Below are 19,704 nucleotides of genomic sequence, written 5' to 3'. Positions count from 1 at the left end.
ATTAATTGATTAGCACCAATCAATTCAGTGTCGGCTGGCAACCACAAGGAGGAGGGCCTTCTCAGCAGTAGCCCCGGCCCTTTGGAACGAGCTCCCTGTGGAGATCCGTACCCTCTCCACCGTCCAAGCCTTCCGCACAGCCCTGAAGAACTGGCTCGCCCGTCAGGCCTGGGGATAAGGATAATTGCCCCTCCCGAATGTTGTATGGATGTTGCCTACTATTTTTAGTATATGTCTCTATTTTGTTGTCTGTATCCCCCCTTCCTAGTTTTATGTGAGCCGCCCTGAGTCCCCTCAGGGAAAAGGGCGGCCTACAAATTCTAATAAAACTACATAAAAAAAAAAAAAAAACTACACCAGTGGCACAGTAGAATAAGAATGTTTTCACCAGCTTGCGGAATTCAAGAAAAAAGCACTACATATGTGTACTTCTGGGGAAAGATATTATAGAGCATTGGGGCCACCACACACATCAAGTCTGCCATCTGATTCAGGTCTCATGTGTTTTCTGTGAGCAAGAGGTCTCTCAACAGAGTCATTTGATATATTTGGACCAGATGGACAAGATCAATTTGAATAACACAGATGTAATCCATTAATATGCTGCAGTAGGTCTTTGTAGGGAACAATTTTGAATTGGACAGAGAAGCTTATTAGGAGCCAATGCAGGAATGAAATCAATGTTATCTTGAAATGGTGGAGACCAGCTGTCTGGCTACCACAGCTTCCACATTGCCTTCAAAAGCTGCCTCATGTGCATTGCAGTACATTTGTTTGATAATTCATTTATTAAAAACATTTCCATGCTATCAGTCAAAATAACTCTTGGTGGCCCACCTAGAAAATACTATTTACTATAAAACCTATCCAATATACAAGCACAACAACAGAGTAACAATAGACAGCAGCTAGAAAAGCTGGCAACATCAAATCAAACCAAATCAGATTGTCTAGAATAGATTGGTCTTTAAGAAGTTTTGAATGACCAGCAAAGACAAAGCTAGCCTGATCAAGAGGAGGCCATTTCAGTGTCCATGACCAACAGAACAACATTGCCTTCTTGCCTCAGCTCCCTGAATCTTCTGAAAATGTAGGTTTTGCAGAAGCTTCTTCCTGGTAGATCTAATCAAGCCAAAACCAGTTAGTGAAGACAGTCGTGTAGTATCTGGGTACCAAGTCCTTTAAACTCGGCCCAGAAAGTAATTGGCAACCAATGCAGGGTCAATAAAATTGGTCTTAGATATTCTCAACATCGTGTTTCCAAAAGGGCATGAGCTTTTAAACAACTGTAGTTTCTGAACAATATTTAAGGGCATCCCCATGTAAAGTGCCTTAAAGCACTGTAGGGTGATGGTAATGGGTTTGTGTTAGCTGAGTGCCCAAAAAGAGCCAATCATGTAAGGAACAAGCATATTTTTGGCCCTTTTGAATGTAATTTCATTTCCTCCGCAGCCGCTGTTGCTGATTTTAGGGAAGTTAAAAAATAAATATCGATACAACACAACTGGAAAAAACTAGAGAAAATGGACTGTAGAGCAAGGTTAATAAATTTTTTTAAATGTGAGGATTTCCTGCTTTTTTACCATATTCATATCAATTTTCCTTCTTATCTACACACAAGTGACATGTGCATGGTGGTTGATCAAAAATGTTGTGCTCTCATGCGGCTTCACGGTGTTTTCCAGTTACAAAATATATTGCCTCTACTCCATGCAGGGAAACCTGTAGTTCAAAATTACTTTTTTTTCTTTATAATTCATCCATTCACAGCGACATTCAACTCTTCCCATGATTCTCTTGTATGTTACCTTTTAGCCTCTATTTAATTGTCCAAATTAAATTAAGTCCAAAGTCACAAAACGCCACCAATCCTGCAAAGATATTGGTTCACAGCCTGCATAATGTTTTAATGCACAATTAATTTAATGGCTCCCTCTTGAAGAAATTAGAAACCAGCACTGCCATTCAAGCAGCCATAATATCTCAATTATAAACAAGGCAAGCTGATAGAATGGTAGATGGAGGTGGCTGTTTCATTCAGTCATGGTTTAATGGGGCTCATAAATACTGTAATAAAGTCAATGTGTCTGGCTTTTATGTAAATTGCAGCCCAGGTTCTTTTCTGCCTTTAGCTTGAATTACATAACGCTTTTTATAAGTATGCTAGATTTTTCAGCACGGACACGTGGGAAATACCATTTGGTTAGTACTGCCAATGCCCCCCATTAAATATGAAGAATTAAGTATGTCATCTGTCCAAGGAAATTTCCTGTAGAGATTTTGCAAATTGTTTTTTCTGGCTCACAACCATTTCTCAGCTGGTCTAGGGCAAGAGTAGGGTAGAAAGACTTGAGCTGCAGCTGCAATGTATTCATTTTTGCCATGTATAAAATCTGTGACATTTCTGCTTCTTACTACATTTGTCTCCCTGTCAGACTATCATAGTATGGTATGGTATGGTATGGTATGGTATGGTATGGTATGGTATGGTATGGTATGGTATGGTATGGTATGGTATGGTATAGTATAGTATAGTATAGTATAGCATAACATAGCATAGCATAGCCTTTATTGTCATTGTACATCATGTATACAATGGAATTGGTTTTAATCTCACTGGTCCAATCCATGACAACAAATAAAAACAACACAAATAGTATAAAGAATAATCCCTATGCAAGTAATTGGGGGGGGGGGAATGATTACACTCCTGTATGCTCTTGCATTGTTATAATCCAAAATTGTAACCCACTGTCAGAATTTTGTATCTAAAGCACAATAATTCAACATTTGGCTCCACACAATTCATAAAGTTCACCCATTATAGTAATATTTTTTTAAAAGCAGGCTTATTTAGCAGTCTGGGGGTGGGTGGGTAAGTCATATCTTCCTTATTTCTTGCAATTAATCTCAGCCTGATTTGGAATTACTGAAAGGAATGAAGAAGCATCTGCTTGCCTAGAACTTCACATATTTCTAGAGTTTTGATTGAAATAATGTGTGCTACAACTATTTATTTGAGATTATGGTAAAAAGAACACTTAAGAAATGTAAGCTCTTTAGAAATGTCACCTGAAGCCCAGCACAGCATTTAGCGTGCTGAAGCCTATTCAAGATCATGATTCTTAAGCTTAAAATATACAATTGGGAACTATATGCCTGAGGAAATAGCCTCATTAGCAATTTTTAGAAAACCATTGCAGCCAATTTATGTGTAATAGAATTAATGTTTCCAGAGTTATTGCTTCACTTAAATTGGTTATACTTTTATATCAACAGGCATGCTCACAAACCAATCCAAAACAATGAAGAATAAAACTTTCTTTGGTTTTAGCAATTTTATCATAATTTTTTATATTGTTGCTGTAAATGGAGTTCATTTCTTCAAACTTATATATCCTCTGTAGCAGCCCTCCCCCCCTCTCTCTCACACACATTTTCTTCTTCTGAGAGAAAGGAAGAGAGATGAAGAAGAAGGGAGAGAGACAATATTCATGAATACACAGCATTTCTTCTATATCCAAAATAACAATCTTGGAACTCCATGAAACTTTTTTCTTTGCCTCTTCGAAAGCCTGTCCTTCTTATAGAGATTAAAAGTTGATGGCACTTTGTTCTGCCATTTTGAGTACAAAATGTCATTCTAAAAACAGTTCTACTAACCTTTAAAAAGACAAAAGTAATCCAACCTTAATTCAACCCACGTTCCATTATTCTTCTTCTACTATCATCTTCATTCCAAAGCACAGTAACAAGTACCACATCATCTTCATCATTTTGGGCAAAGATCAAAGGAAAATCAAGCAACTGGCCCTGCAACCCTTACAGTAACTCTTCAAACAATAGTTGAGGAAGAAGAAAATAGTCTGTGATAGAAATAAATGAATTTTAATTCAAAAGGCTTAAAAACTGGATGAGCAATTGAAGAACTAACCTCCCATTACTGCAAGACAAAACTTAATCAAGAAGTATAATTTAAGAAATACTATTGATTTTATGGTATCTTTTGGTTGTATCCTTCATCCTTCAACCCAACATATAAAACAAATGAAACTATGTTATGTTAGAGCCTTATTCCCACCAATAAAGGAAATAAGAACATCAGGACATTGATATTAATTTCCATGTATTGGCTAGCCTAAAGTTAAGATAGAATGTGTTGCTATGTGCATGGATATTGCATATTCTTTGAACTGATTCCATTTTTAATACTCATATATAATCCAGACATACTTAATACCTATCCACATATAGATTGTGTTTGCATATAGGGAGAAATTCTTAGTATATTGTTTTGTATAAAATTCCTGTGCCAGTTCATGGTTTATGAATGTGTCACGAACAACTGAATAGGACATAATTAGATTAAACAAGGATACCATATCATTTTAATAGGTTGTGAATATCAGAAAACTATTTTGACAGTTATGAAGACAGTAATCAAAATAAGAAATGATAGATAAGTTATTATATAGATGTGCCTAGGTGCCATTAATTAATCATGGACTTTAGGCATGTTTAAATACTAACATTTATAAAAAAAAAAAAGAATATATGCCAATTAAATATAGATGAAAGATTCAGATGTGCATCTTTTATGTATAGCTCAATTTATTGCTTTGGAGCATTTTCTCACCTTCATAAATGATGATTTAAAGATCCATCTGCTGCATGTAACATACTTTCTTAGACCACGCGTATATGGTGAGTCAGGTAGGTCTATATAAATTATCATAAATATTGTGTGACACAACACTGTGTTCCTTAAATACATATGTATTATACTTATTTATTTATTTACCTCCACAAATATACTTAGGAATAATAGCTTACATGAAAATCCATGATTGCTGCTTTTATGAATTTGAAGCATAACAAATAATTTTAGAAATGGCTTTGATGCGTTAACCTGTCACAAGGAGTTTTCAGAAAATAATTCTCAACAGAAAATCTTTTGACAACTCAACAGACACTGAACCAAATATATGCATGTGACTTTAGCATCTGCTCTTCACATTGGGTTTGATCATTCAAAGGGAAGGGCATTTCTCCAAACATGAAGTCCATTAGTTATCTTTGCATATGGTGCTCATGTGACTCATTTGAGATTTATGAGTTCCTATTTTGCTATGATTCTAGAAGCGGGACAACCAAATATGGAAGCAATTCATGCTTCTATGAGTTACATTTTACTTTTCAGAAGCCAATCTCTTTCAGTTCATTGCTATTAGAAGTAGTATCTTTATTGGGGAATTGTTCCCATCTAGAAAATAGTTAACAAATTTGCCTATTAAAAAAGGAGCCTAATGTAGATGAGGTGTATCTGGGCTGAATCATGACACCTTCATCTTAAATTGCCTACATATTACAACACAAGCATGACATTCCTAGCTTATATCTTATTCACTTCTATAGAAGCCCATTAAGTGGAATTAAGATTGAGTAGATTCATTGGAAAGTCAGGGAAGATATTAATAAAAAAAGTATACATTCTTATTTAATTAAATAATTTATATGCATAGCTTTAGAAAATATAAAAATTCATATAGTTTTCATATAGCACGATCAAGGCATTATTTAAAGAGTGTATTATTTAATACTGCCAGCATAATTCAGAAATAATGTAGAAGTATTTGGCCAAATGTGAAGCAGTTCCTCATTGTATATCCAGTTGTCAAGTGAAGATTTCTTTTTCCATTGCTTTTAATAAAACCAATTCACTTAAGAGGATTTTGGACAGGGCTGTTCTCCTGTAGCTTGCATTCTAAATCTATTTACTCTACAAAATGCTTGGTTTACTCCATTACAATTATCATGTCAAAAATGTTAAGTTTTTGAATATTCTGAATTCCCCATAATATATTTTGTGGACTGCAGGTTTCAACTCTGTGAAAGAGGACAAAACTCTTACTTTTCTAGAATGATAGTTGATCCGCTATGCAAATCCACTGACACTGACTACCGCTAGTTTGATTCAGAGTTGCAAGTCCATCTCCTCTGCACTGTAGTGAGTAGCAATAAATCTGTGGCCTCTAGGGCTTCTATTGAGCTGTACATGTCGAAGGACTTTAAAGACTTATTTCTGTTTATAAACATGTAGCTTTTGTTATTGTTTCATTTGATATATAAATTTAAATTGATTTTTTTCTTTTAATGACCCTTTAATCTCTTGCATTGAGTAGAGTAGGAACGACTAAACAGAGTTCAAGCATTTACTGGCCAGATGCCTTTCCTGATGCCTACATGGAGTTCACAGCAGACAATTATGCATTGCGCCCAGAGAGAGAAAATCTCTGCCGCTACTTAAGTTCAAACTCACAGCCTTCAGATTGTGAGGCGAGAGCTCCACCTCTAGGCTACCATGCCCTCATGAATTAAACTTGATTGCAATATTACTATATTACTATTACAACTCTAACTCCAAAGAAATCATTATACAGATCTGTACGGGGTTCATTTATTATTTTTAGAGGTTTACGCTTGCTGGTCTTATAATATTATAATATTGAAACCTAACAACTTTACTTTTTTTAAAGGTTTAAAAGAAAAATTCTTTATTTGTCCAACTGAAAAAATACATTTAGGGTCTTAGTTTTTTCTGATAGCATTATTTTGATCAGAGAAATGTAATTGTCATATTGACATTCTACATGCCGTATTTTGGAAAGCCATACGATTAGAAGAAACATTTTGCCAATAGTTAGAGTAGGTCTAAGACAGGGAAAAACTTGTAACGGCACGTCATCACGTGACATATCACATTTTCCTCCTTCGCTAAACTGGGGTGGGTGTGGCCAGCGCATGGTGCATCCGGCCTGTGGGCCGTGGATTTGACACACCCCGTCTAAGATACTTCTGCTAAAACATTGTCTTGACTAATCAGGGAAATTGCAATTACAATTAGGAAAGAAAACCTGCTCAGCTATGCCAACGGTTGTAATGGAATGTATTAAAGATCATCAATTTACTTTTACAGTGTTTCTTTTCAAAGTACTATGCCTTAAAAAGCAATATTTCTGTCAAAAATTATCATATCTATAAATGGTTTAGTCTGAATGTTGCAAACTTTTAATAGCTGAAAAATTGTAATGTCTTTAACACTTAGATATCCTGCAATCTTACCCAAGAATGCCCCTGTGAACTAATGAGACTTTGATCCTTGAATATGTTTTAGAAATAAATATATATAATTAATTGGGTGAGAGGGGTGGTTGAACAGTTTTTAGGAGCACCATATTGTTGACCCCTGGAGTATTGTGAGAAATACAGGAAGAAACCAAATGTGAGTTAAGAAGCAATTTCAGATATGGAGTAAGTTGAGAAATTGAGCTAAATTATTTTGGACTTATAAAAAGTGATAGGTTGGCCACCTGTTTTGTTTCTATCAAGCCACACTGTGAACAGCTGAAGATATACTCATTTTGAGGCAACAAGACAATTTTCCATGGCAGTCCCCATACCTAGGTAGCTTCTTGGGAAGATTAACATGCCAACCATGTGATTGTAATCTGAATGCAAGGGGAGACGTTTTAAATTTTTGCAAATAAGAATTAAAAGATCCAAATTCTAAGCCACTGCAAACTCTCTTTGGATTTTCTACCTCATTCTGCTGCATTTTTGTTGAGTGTTTTTCTCTATGCTATACTGGGCAAGACGGAGTTTTGATCAATCTGAAACGGAACCATTTTGCAAGCCTCCTGCTATGTTCAGGAAACAGTTTTTCTTCCTTATTATGTGGGTTATATCATCTGTCCAGAAATAAAGACAACACCATCTGAAAAGAGGAGAGTGTAGATATAATTTATGCAATAATGTACAGGCAGTCCTCGACTTACGATCACAATTGAGCCCAAAGCTACTGTTGCTAAGTGAAACACATGTTAAGTGAATTTTGCCCCATTTTACGTCTTTTCTTGACACAATTGTTAAGTGAATCACTTCAGTTATTAAGTTAGTAACGCAATGGTTAAGTGAATCTGGCTTTCCCTTTGACTTTGCTTGGAAGGAGACTGGAAAAGGTGACACTGCAACCGTCATAAATATGAGTCAGTGGCCAAGCATCTGAATTTTCATCGGGGATGCTGCAACGGTTGTGAGTATGAAAAATGGCCAAAGTCACATCTTTTAATGCTGTTGTAACTTTGAATGGTCATTAAATGTACCCGTTGGTTGAGGACTACCTATTTAATTCTGGTTAATACATGACTAGTTGTTGTGCATTTCTTTGCTTATGCATCCCAAAACCTATTTTGTTTCTTATTAGTGTCTGAATAAGAGAGGAAAAACTCCTATCATACAAACTTTCCTTGGAAAAATATATATATGATCATATATAAATGATCATATATAAATATGGCTGTGTATGTTCCAGCATAATTCTTGGACACCTCGAACAATTTCAACCAAACACAGATGGCTTTCTGGGAACAAATACGGTAGGGTTAGGGTCCCTAACACGCCTCGAAATCTGTATGCGTGTGTTCCAGCATAACTCTGGAATGACTGGGCTGCTGAAATGAAAAGGACTGAATTATATCTATAGTGTCAAGTCACAGTACTTTTGACAGTGATACGGTGCCTTTTGGATTCAAGTTCTGTTAAGATATAACCTGTTGTGCCTTAAAATGGCTTCTACTCTACAGCACAGTGGAGTTTCCATGGTAACGGCTTCGTAGTACTCCACAAGGAGGCTCACTCTAATACAGGATTGGGATAAATATATACTCGGGCTACGCTGGGTTATCAGCTAGTATATTAAAAAAATAAAAATCCATCAATGCCAAGTTGTGCTGCTGATACCAGTCATGAATGCTTTTCTTTTCAGAAAAGGATTGTTGAAGTCTAATTCTCCTGAATCTGGTAATACTCACATTATACTCATTTTTGCAATTGTGTAAAATATTCTGCAGATGGGGTTTAGAAAGGCAAGGAAAATTACTGGGTCTTAGATATTTTAAAAAGAACTTGCTATTGAACTACCAACTTCTTTTGCTAGTTTAACTATAATGTGTGCAAATGTTATTTCCTCTTACATCTAGAGTTTGCAAATATACAACATATATAAATACATTAACAATAATAATACATATTTATACAGAACACAGCACTACCTATATTAAGAATTGCAGTGCTACTCTTTAACTGCCTTTTGCAATAAGATAATGGGATAAATGTTATTTATACACAGAGAGACACACAAAACACTCTACTTTAAAATTGATGCAGTACAATAATAATGGGTGTATCTTCAACTTGTGACACAAAAGGAGCCATAATCAGCCAATGGAAAACACAAGAAGACATGGATTCAGATGTTGACTCTTTTTAAGGACATTTAGGCAGTTTTTCTTCATAAAGGACGTGTATATCCTCCAATCAGAACCTCCTAAAGCACAGACAATGTTAACCAATGTTAATGGCTTCTTCTGTTTAAGCTTTCCTTGCTATTACAGGAAATTTGAATTATTTATATGGAGATCCACCGTGATTTCACAAAGACAAAGGAGAAGTTATCGATCATCCACGTGTCTCAAATAATATCTATGGACAACAAAAGTCTGTTCTTGTCACCCATCTGTACCACTAATGGTCCTGAGAACATCGGCCTTTCCTCAAACTTATATCATCCAAACCAATTTCCCCAGTTCTTCCTTTTCCTTTTTCTCCTTTAAAAATAACCTGAGAGAGGAAATAAAAAAGACATATGAGATTGATTGGGTTCATATATCACTAACCTGTTGCTTACTTAATAAGTAACAATTGTGACTCATCAAATGCGCGCCCGACAAAAGCGAGACAACAAAACCGTGACAAGAAAAGAGCGAAGACAAAATCGCGCCCACAGAAGTGCGCCGCTAAATGCGCGCCGACGAAAGCGCGATTAAGGTTAAGGTAAGGGTTAGAGTTAGGGTTAGGTTTAGGGTTAGGTTTAGGGTTAGGGTTAGGGTTAGGTTTATGGTTAGGGTTATTACGTTGTTTTCGTGTTGTTTCTTGATGGCACGCTTTCGTCGGCGCACATTTATCGGCGTGCTTCTGTGGGTGCAATTTAGACCTCACTCTTTTCTCGTTGCGGTTTTGTCAACGCACTTTTGTCGAGCGCGCATTTGTCGATGAACCAGTAACAATGGCTTTAGCTATACATAACACCAAACTATGAACCATGATTTATGAAACACAACAATTATGATCACACATTATACTAAGTAACACTGCATTTTAGATAAGTGTAATGTGTGAACTTGGCAACTTTCAGTTTATATATATACCCTAACCTTTTGTTTATTATATGATCTAGGATGTTCAGAGAAATATGGAATATTTTTGAATAGGAATATCCTGTTTCCATAAAAATAAGACCTCCCTGGATAATATGCCTAATTGGTCTTCTGAGTGCATGTGCTAAAATAAGCCCTCCCTGAAAATAAGCCCTACCCCGTAAATATTGCAAAACAGCAGCAGCCATGAGGTGACCATGTTCACCGCCTCCTGCACCTCAGAAATAATAAGATCTCCCTGAAAATAAGGCCAAGTGCTTATTTCGGGGGTCAAAAGAAAATAAGACCCTGTCTTAGTTTTGGGGAAACATGGTACTATGATTGGCATTTACTTATGATGTACATTTGTTCAGGTTTAGCTCTAAGTTAATCACAGATTATGAATGGATTTATAACAGTAAGGGAGGTTTCTAAAGCTATAAAAAGATTAAACTAGGAAAGGTGCCTGGACCAGATGAATGATCAAGTTCTTCTTATAAATGATTTGAGGATGAACTTTTACAACCTTTACGAAACATGATTAATCTTATAGAGAGGGAAGATGCCAGAGAATTGGAAAGAGGCCAATAAAACATTAACATCATTCTAACATCAGAGGGACAAAATTTGCCTTTAAGAGGAAACTATAGGTCGATATCATTATTGAATAATAAAAACTACAAGTTGTTTGCAATTTTTTTGGCTGATAGATTGAAAATAATTTTGCACTGATTTCTTCATTTCTTCATGGAGATCAACATGGGATTTTACTTGAAAGAGAGTTAAAGGACAACCTTAGAAAACAACCCACCAATCTTTCCATAAAGTAATTTTGTGCAGTAATTTTGCTGTGGTTATCATATGTAAGGTTCCCTTAATTTTTCCAAATGTTGGTCCATTGGTCCCAATGGACCTTTGCTCTCAATTGTATATTCATCTTTAAAATCTTCTAAATCAGTCTATATACTTGAATCCACAATATTGTAGGGTTTTTTTTACATGTCCACCAAATACGATAAAACGTCTTTGCTGTTCCTATTTCCAACATGTATTTGAAATGCTTTCACACATTTTAGACAATTTTTCTGTTATCATATACCAGCAGTACGTAATTTTGTAAAAATTCTCTTTAAGATTATAATATAATGTAATTATATTTCAATCCTTTCAACCACTTATTTAACCCATTGTTCCATATATATATATATTAATTACTCTCAAAAGTTTAACTCCCTGTAAACGTCATTCTTTTGTCATTCTTTCACTTGCTTTGTTTAAAATTTCAATTGAAGTGTATACATTTTAAAATTCCAGGTTCATCTTTTGTACACAATTCCATTTCAAACTCTGTCTTACAATATTCAAAATAATGAACTCCTTTTTGTCTAATTTAACTATTTCTACCAACTGTAAATAAGAAAACCATTGGCAATGTCCAGAGGTGGGTTGTTCCCGGTTTGGCCCAAATCGGCCAAACCGGTAGTAACAGCAGCAGGAAGCTCCGCCCACCCACCCGGACACTTCTGCACATGTGCAGAAATGTCACCCGTGAGCGTGCCCCCCACCGGAACCAGTAGTAAAAAAATTGGCAACCCACCACTGCAACTGTCTCTCTGTCATCAATTGCTCTTTTGATTTTATTTTGTACTCTCCTTGACAAATTTCTAATATTTCACGATAAGTTAGCCATTTATATCTGTTTATTCTTTCTTGTCTATCAAATGCTTCTTATTCTGAGAGCCACAGAAGTGTTTTAGGCACAACCTGAAATTTTATCTCTTCAATTTTCTCAATAGGGCACATCTAACATAATTATTTTTAAAATCCACATTAATCTTTCTTCTATCATACCACAAATAACCATGCCACCCAAATTTTGCGCACAAAGAAAAAGTGTTGTAAATTTTATAATCATGAAATCTTGAGATTGAAGTAGGGAACTGCAATTTAAGTAATGCTTTCAAATCTAATCAATACCAAAGAAAAATGGTTATTGTGGAAAAATCAATATTTTGAGGAATATGGGGAAGAAGATATGCTTTATATGTTTCAAGCTCAACCCTTAAGAATTCAACAGGGAATTTAATCCAATACTGGTAACAGCGGGGAAGATTTTTACTTATTAAAAAGCATAATAATTAAGATGATTTAATTTTTATCATGGTTCATAGAAAAAGATGCAATGCAGATACTATTTTGATAATTAACATTAAGCAATCAAGACATTCCACTGAAGAAATTGTAACTCATATATAGATTAACAGAAGGAAATGTAACTCTATTGAATATATTAAATATAAATAATATTGTGTGCTCTCTCTCCCTCCCCCCTCCCTCCCCCCCTCCCTCTCCTTAGATCCCAGAATTGTACTCACGCTTTTGATGCCAGGTCCTTTCAATGTTATATGCGTCTGACTCCAACCGTGACCTCTGTTCCTTCCCCAAATTGCTGGCCCATGAATACCAGTCTTTCTTAGAAAGACTTGAAGCAAACCGGAGTGTAATCCAGACACTTTATGCCTAAAGGATAAACACAGATCTTCGGAGCGAGCTAAATGGCCAAGTGGGAGAACCAAGCGGGCAAATCGACCTGCCTTCCCTTTGGGTTGAGAAATAGATAAGTATTGTCCACCTGTTTAAAACAAAGTGGGAGGAGAAAACAAACTATTTCAACATGCCCTTGAAAAAAGGAACATGATAATAAGAAATTAAATTTGTGGCTGCCAGAAAAGGCTAATACTGACCACCCAGCTGTAACACTGTAAGTAATGTGAATGTAGCACTGAATTGATTGATTTTAAATTATTTATATATTTCCAGGATATGGTCTACCCTAAAGGCTAGATAGATAGATAGAAACATAGATAGATAGATAGATAGATAGATAGATAGATGGATGGATGGATGGATGGATGGATGGATGGATGGATGGATGGATGGATGGATATAAAATTTAGTTAAAAATAATAGAAAAATTGACTCAGATCTGAGAAAGCATAAGTAGAATAACATACTATGTATATGAGTGCTATCATCTACATTTTTCTATAATGTTGCAGAAGATATTTTATCCAATTCAGATAATTGGTAAATGATAAACACTTTAAAAAAATTCCAAGCTGTAATAACTAAATGTTGGGTCTTGAGAAACATTTTTTGCAAAAAAAAAAATCTTTTCTCATCAAAATTCTTTACTTATATCTGATCCTATGATTTCCCATTGATGGAAGGACCCTTTGGGGTTCATATTTCCCAAACAAAACTAGGGCTGCAACTAAAGAAATGATACCAAAGTATTAATAAATCTGCATTCATTCAGTGAACTTCCATTGTTTACTTTAGAATTTTCATACACCATTTATTTTAAGAGGGAAGATAAGATCTTTGCATTTGAAACTGTAATCTTAAAATGTTTATTGCTGGGACAATTCCCCTTTTTTGTATATATACAAACCTGCACGGATCTTTTGGATGCATGCAGGTTTGTATCCATAGATTTCAGATAACTTGTCTATTTATGAAAACTTCATCCCACTTCCTGTAAGCATAGTGTCTAGAGCCATAATTCTAGAAATATACCTAACATTTGCCATTAATTACTCATCCATGCACATCTTCATGCCATGATAAATAATATGTTGTGCAAAACCTATCAATTGTGAGAGGAGAACTGGAAGACTGGAATGAGTCAAAAAGGTAGTAATTTATTTCACCGATGTCTTTTGAGAATTCAAAAGTCTATTAAAGTTGCCATGCCACATAAACATGCCATCAATATAATAAATGCATATATATTTTGAATTTATTTTTAATATTTCAAGTTTGAAAAGTTCTCTAAAGAGTGTATACTTTTATACAAATGTGATACTAACAAAACAAAGGCATAATATTAAAAGGCATAACATCTTAGCTAGCCTTCCACATATACTGTTCTTACTGTACTTGTAGTGTGGCTATATAATTTAGTTGTGATGCCCAAAGAGATTTTTTTCTGACCCCCTTTCAAGTGATTTGAGATGTCTCAATGCAACTAATTATATAAATCTGTATTGAGAATCACAAATTATTAGTAAGTAGTTTTCCCAAGCTTCAGCTTCATAATAGGCCATACATACAGTATTTAGATTTAGTTATACAGCTCTCATCAAACATTATCAATTACAAAGAAAAGAAGTAAATGTTAATATGATTTAGAATCAAAAATATGAATGAATATGCAAGAAAATTTCCTTAAGAGGCATATTACCCTGTCATTCACACACTGCTTTTCATTTTTTTTCCATTCAGGGAACAGTCCAAAGAAAATGGCCCTTGAACATTTACATACACAGGAAAGCTAAAATAAAACTTTACATTCTAACAGAAACACTCCTCAATGCCAAAAAAATCAATTGCCAGAAACTATATGCCAAGATTTTTTTTTCTTATTTCTGATTCTTTGCCTATCATATAACACTATCTTAAATGGAAGGAAATCAAGCAATACCTGAGGAGTCTTTAACAGGTTCCCAGTGTAAATCATCATTTCTTTCCTTGATCCATCGACACAAACCACCATCAAAGTTGCAACTATGAATCAGAAGACCTACAGAGATCAAGAAAAAGGCCTTCAGACTTTAGGCAGGTTAACTCACTCCTCTGTAAACATGCTTTCATTCCAATACTTTGAAGGTACTAGACTGGTAGAGGCTAAGCTAAGTGTGAGGTTATTACGTGGAGTCACTGTTCACACAAATAATGTAAAGAATATATCTATCACATTTGCAAAAAGGAGAAGCTTTTATTAATCCATTAGTTGATGGAATTCTAAGCCATTTTCTTGCTGTGCTCTTCTCTTTATTTCTACTTTTAGAAAAGTATGGGTTACCCACTTTAGTTAAAATTTGCCATATTGGGGCAAATTATAAAGTTGTGTAGATTTCATTAGAGTTATCCTATGACTTTCATTCTGTCATACCACAAATATCCATCCCACCCACATTTTGTGCACAAAGAGGAAGTGTTCTGGATTTTAAAATCACGAATTCTCGCAATTGAAGTGGGGCACTGCAATTTAAGTAGTGGTTTCAAATCTAATCAATACCTGAAGAAAAATGGTTATTGTGGAAAAAATCAATATTTTGAGGAATTTGGGGAAGAATATATGCTTTATATTTACTATATACTGTATATACTTATAATAGATAAAACACACAAATCATTAAAAATACCTGAATAAAATATCAATAATTAGCCTGTCTTATAATATATACTATATATTTACTTGATATATACTTTCAGAATTCAAGGAATGGCTTTCAGTAAGTAGAGTTCTCATTTTATACTGCAAGCACAACTGGTTTGTACCCATAAGTATTAAAGTACACATATGCTCGGTGGAACACATATTCTTAGGAATGTGCTACATAACAAACAGAAATGCTTCCGCCTTAACAGCGCTTTCTAGAATGCTAGCTAGATCCAAAGTGACAAAATGCTTACCTGGATCATCATTTGCTTCATCTTCATTGGCACTTATCCCTTGTTCAATTTCAAACGTTTCTAAGAGATGATTGCTCACTCCAGGCTGGCGGGGAACTGGAAGAGGAAACCATCAAGCCGTTAAAAAGAAACCATAAAATAGACAAGGAAGTCAACTGCAGATTATTACATAGATTACCTACCAGCCTATTGTTAAGCTTCACTGCAAAAGCCATTTGGGTGAGCTTGTAAGAAACACAAGGGGGGAGCAGTTGAAGTCGCGACGACATGGCGTGCGATCTCAATGCTCTGAGATTGCAGTCGACACTTTTGTCTCTGGGTGGTCTAAACAGACCTAAACCGTCCCGTAGAGATGGTGAACAGGAAGAATACATCTTGCTGATCACAGAGGCATCGCAAAGTCTCTGATTGATCCAAGAGAAGCTCTTCAAGCCGTGACAAAAAATACAGCCAAATGGCTGATGAGGTCGGGGTGGCTCCAAAACGGAAGGATACGGAAAGAGAAAGTGTTTTCAGCTGGTGAGGAATTTTTACTGTTTTAAAAGTGACTGCCTACAAAAAAAACCTTAAAACTAATTTAAATTGGAGAACAGAAGAAATAAGCGGCAGAATTAAATTTGGACTGGTTTTGAACAGTGGGTTATCTTACTTTTTAAATGCTATCTTTATGGATGGAATTTATGCAAGCCTTTTTAAATGAATGGATTAAGTTTCCTTCTTCTATTTTTTTTTCTTTGACTATTCTCCATAATATATGGATTTAAACTTTCCTCCTTCATTACTGTGGGTGTTTTTCTAACTCATTTAAGAATCGGACCTTTTTTAAAAAACTTGAAATACAAAGAGATACAAAAATAAACAAAGAAGTGGTAACATTCTAACATTATAACGCTGCTCTCGGAAGCTAGGCTGTTTGTGTATTGGAAATGAAACACTTTTTTCACTGATTATCCTGGCTTGGCACTTCAAGGACTCACAGCTTGTTTATAGAGTGATAAGAAGAAGAAGAAAGGCACACAGACTGTTCCTTTAGAAGTAGATTCTTGGCCAGAGAGGGGTGAAATGTTATTGTGATGCTTAATTCTGCTAAAACCTTCTAAGCTACAGTAGCAGTTTGTCAGCTGGAAATATGGTGCAATTTCAGCATCAGAAAGAAGTTTTAAATCTGCAAAAGATATTCTCAGAAATACAGAAATTATCAAATACAAATAAGAGGATAGAGAAGAAGTTGGATTACTTAGTGCATCTAACAGTAAAATATGATGGAGAAGTTGAAGATGTTCATCAAATGGAAAAAGTGGCGGTCAAAATCCAGAAAATCTAAGAGGAAAATGAATATAAAGAAATTAAAATTGCTGATACTTATGGTGATTGGTTTGTTTCTGAAAATGGAAAGAGTGGAATACTGAAAGAGGAATTAAATGGAGGGGAAACTTACCCCAGATGGAATGATACAGAAGAGGAAAAAATAAAAGAATTTATGGACTTAAAGAGACAAACCTTATAGCAATAGTTTTGATAACACCACCGACAATCAAAGATAAGCAGATTAAGGAACAGAAGAGGGGCATCGAAATTATATGAGAGATCTTATAAGCAAAGAGTTGCTAAGAGGAGTCCATACAAAGCTGATTAAGGAGATGATCAGAGGACTGATGCCACAAATGGCAAAAGAGATGACATGGTTTTGTTATTGGAAAGATACTGGTTGATAGATGGAAGAGTATAATTTAAAACTAGCTAAACCTAGTGAAATTTAGTGATAATAGATATAGTTAAATAAATAATTGATAATGATAATAATGTATACAACGTGTAGTGTTATGATAAGTAATAACTGGATATGAATATTGAATGGCACCCATGAAAGGAAGATTAGAAACCCTTTTGGATTATATCTAAAGGTTAATAATAATAAAAGAATTAAGTTAGATTTAGTTAAGTCTTGATTACTAGGGGGGGGGGGAAATGATACGAGGCAGGATATAGTCAAATAAAGGAGGGATAATGAATATATATATACATACATACATATACATATACATATACAGGGCGGGGCATAACCTTTTCCTAGGGGGTCACAGCAAGATAGACAGCAGTTTACAACTTCCGCGACACCTCATTTTAAAGCCCATAAAAAACTGAATTGAATGAGCTATTAAATGTTAAATTTGCTTTAAGAATGGCTGGAAAATTCGATTCGGAAGAACAAAGGATCATTGACAGAATAAAATGCATTGCCTTTCGAGAGGCTCGCGATGCTGGAGCCAGATCTCAATTCGCCAGATCTCAATCCGGCAGAGAACATTGGGGCCATAATTAAGGATGAAGTGGAAGCTCTGATGATTCAGGAGCAAGGTCAAAATCGATATTCGGTTGAAACTTTGAGAATGAATTTGGAAACTGTGTTGAAAAATCTGGAAAATCGAACGGAACTGTTTGAAGATTTGTTGTGTTCTTATCCACCTCGTTTGAATGCTGTTCGAAGGGCTAATGGTGGTCATACTGACTATTAAATCGTGTCAATAAACTCAGTTTTTGATGGGCTTTCGAATGATGTATGAATTATTTGTGTTGTTATTACAAGTGTTGCTGTGACCCCCTAGGAAAAGGTTATGCCCCGCCCTGTACATACACACACACACACACACACACACACACACACACACACACACACACACACACATATATATATATATATATATATATATATATATATATATATATATATATGTGCATGGGAAAACCAAAACAATTATTTTTGTGGTTGTTTTTTACCAGTAAGGAAAATCAACCAAAAAGTGGAAAAGAACATGCTACAAGAAATAGAAATATTTCAAATTTTGTACAACGTGATACAGATGTTTACACGGTTCTTCCACAAAATGTGTTCTCATTTTTTAATTATTTGACATTTAGTTGTTTGGGAACATTTGTTTTTATATAAGTATAGAAGTCCCCAAGGGGATAAACAGCTTTGTAAAGTTTCAGACATAGATTATCTGTTGACACATAAATAGGGAAGGTGAAGTCATGAATCTTGTCACTTGGCCAGACCAATGAGTTAAAGCAGTTACCAAAATATTATTACTCAGATAAGAAACCCGGGAATAGGGATTCCGGGGGAGGAGGCACAAAGGAGCTGCCCTCAGAGTTCTGGTCTGTATATCTAAAAGATCTATAGATATCTCTCCTTTCAGGCAAGAAAGGGGCAGGGAGGAACTCAGTCGTTAGAATCTCTTTGTAGTTCACAGCCTTTTGTTTTTTGCTGTGAACGGAGAAGAGGTTCAACAAAAGCTGAGTTTTTTTTTTACTCCAGCCAGATCTTCTCAGCTGTTTTCTTCAGCTCAAGGCAGGTCGTCCCCCCCCCCCTCATGACAAATCTAAGCTATTTAAAATCAATCCGAGCAGCGACCATTCCTGAGAACTTTTTTTTTATTATTACTCAAAATACCAGCTTCAATTTTATAAAAAACTCCTTTGTCTAACTGCTTTTCAAAATGGCGATTTTATAGCTTCCGCATTTGATATATGACATATTTAATTAGCCCTGTTTTCCTGAAGACTTCTCTTTACTAATTGCCAAAAGTTTATTGAAAGTATTTTATCTTAAATCAAGGTGAGCAGAGACTTTGTTTGTTTTCTTTTTTTCTTTTATAATGGCTCCCAAGTCAAAGCAATCTAAACGTTTTTTCAACAATACATCCCAAGCAATTGCTATAAAGCCGCAGCTTTTGCCTTCTACGCCCTCTACTGGAGATTTGTTAATGAAAGAATTTCTTTTTGAAACTCTTAAAGAATTTAGAGAGGAAATGAAGCAACTTGTTTCAGAATTATGTGATAAGCTTGATGCCAAGATTGCTCAAACAAAGGAGAATATGATCGAGGTTATAACTGTAATGACAGATTATATTGCAGGAATGGAAGATAAACTGGAACTTTTGGAAGAAGCTAATTCTAATCTGACATC

General features: G+C 35.3%; 1 protein-coding gene across 6 annotated transcripts in view; it reads right to left on the bottom strand.

Moving 5' to 3' along the window:
• Positions 1-8,678: 8,678 nt before the first annotated feature.
• The window catches only part of NPNT (nephronectin), a 69,566-nt gene continuing 58,540 nt past the window's right edge, over positions 8,679-19,704 (bottom strand). For 4 of the 6 annotated variants that reach the window (XM_032224561.1, XM_032224563.1, XM_032224562.1 and 1 more), the window contains 4 exons: positions 15,735-15,830; positions 14,740-14,838; positions 12,629-12,885; positions 8,680-9,678 (listed from right to left, as the gene is read on the bottom strand). In XM_032224561.1, the coding sequence (XP_032080452.1) occupies positions 9,583-9,678; positions 12,629-12,885; positions 14,740-14,838; positions 15,735-15,830 (548 nt within the window). In that variant the 3' untranslated portion in view covers positions 8,680-9,582. Of the gene's footprint in view, positions 9,679-12,628; positions 12,886-14,739; positions 14,839-15,734; positions 15,831-19,704 lie in introns of all 6 variants that reach the window. The other 2 variants (XM_032224560.1, XM_032224564.1) reach the window with 1 other exon arrangement.

Source organism: Thamnophis elegans, chromosome 9 (genome assembly GCF_009769535.1).
Source record: "Thamnophis elegans isolate rThaEle1 chromosome 9, rThaEle1.pri, whole genome shotgun sequence".
In the NCBI taxonomy this organism is placed as follows: domain Eukaryota; kingdom Metazoa; phylum Chordata; class Lepidosauria; order Squamata; family Colubridae; genus Thamnophis; species Thamnophis elegans.
Note: the sequence above shows the minus strand (reverse complement) of the source record. Positions and strands in the feature narration are given on the sequence as shown.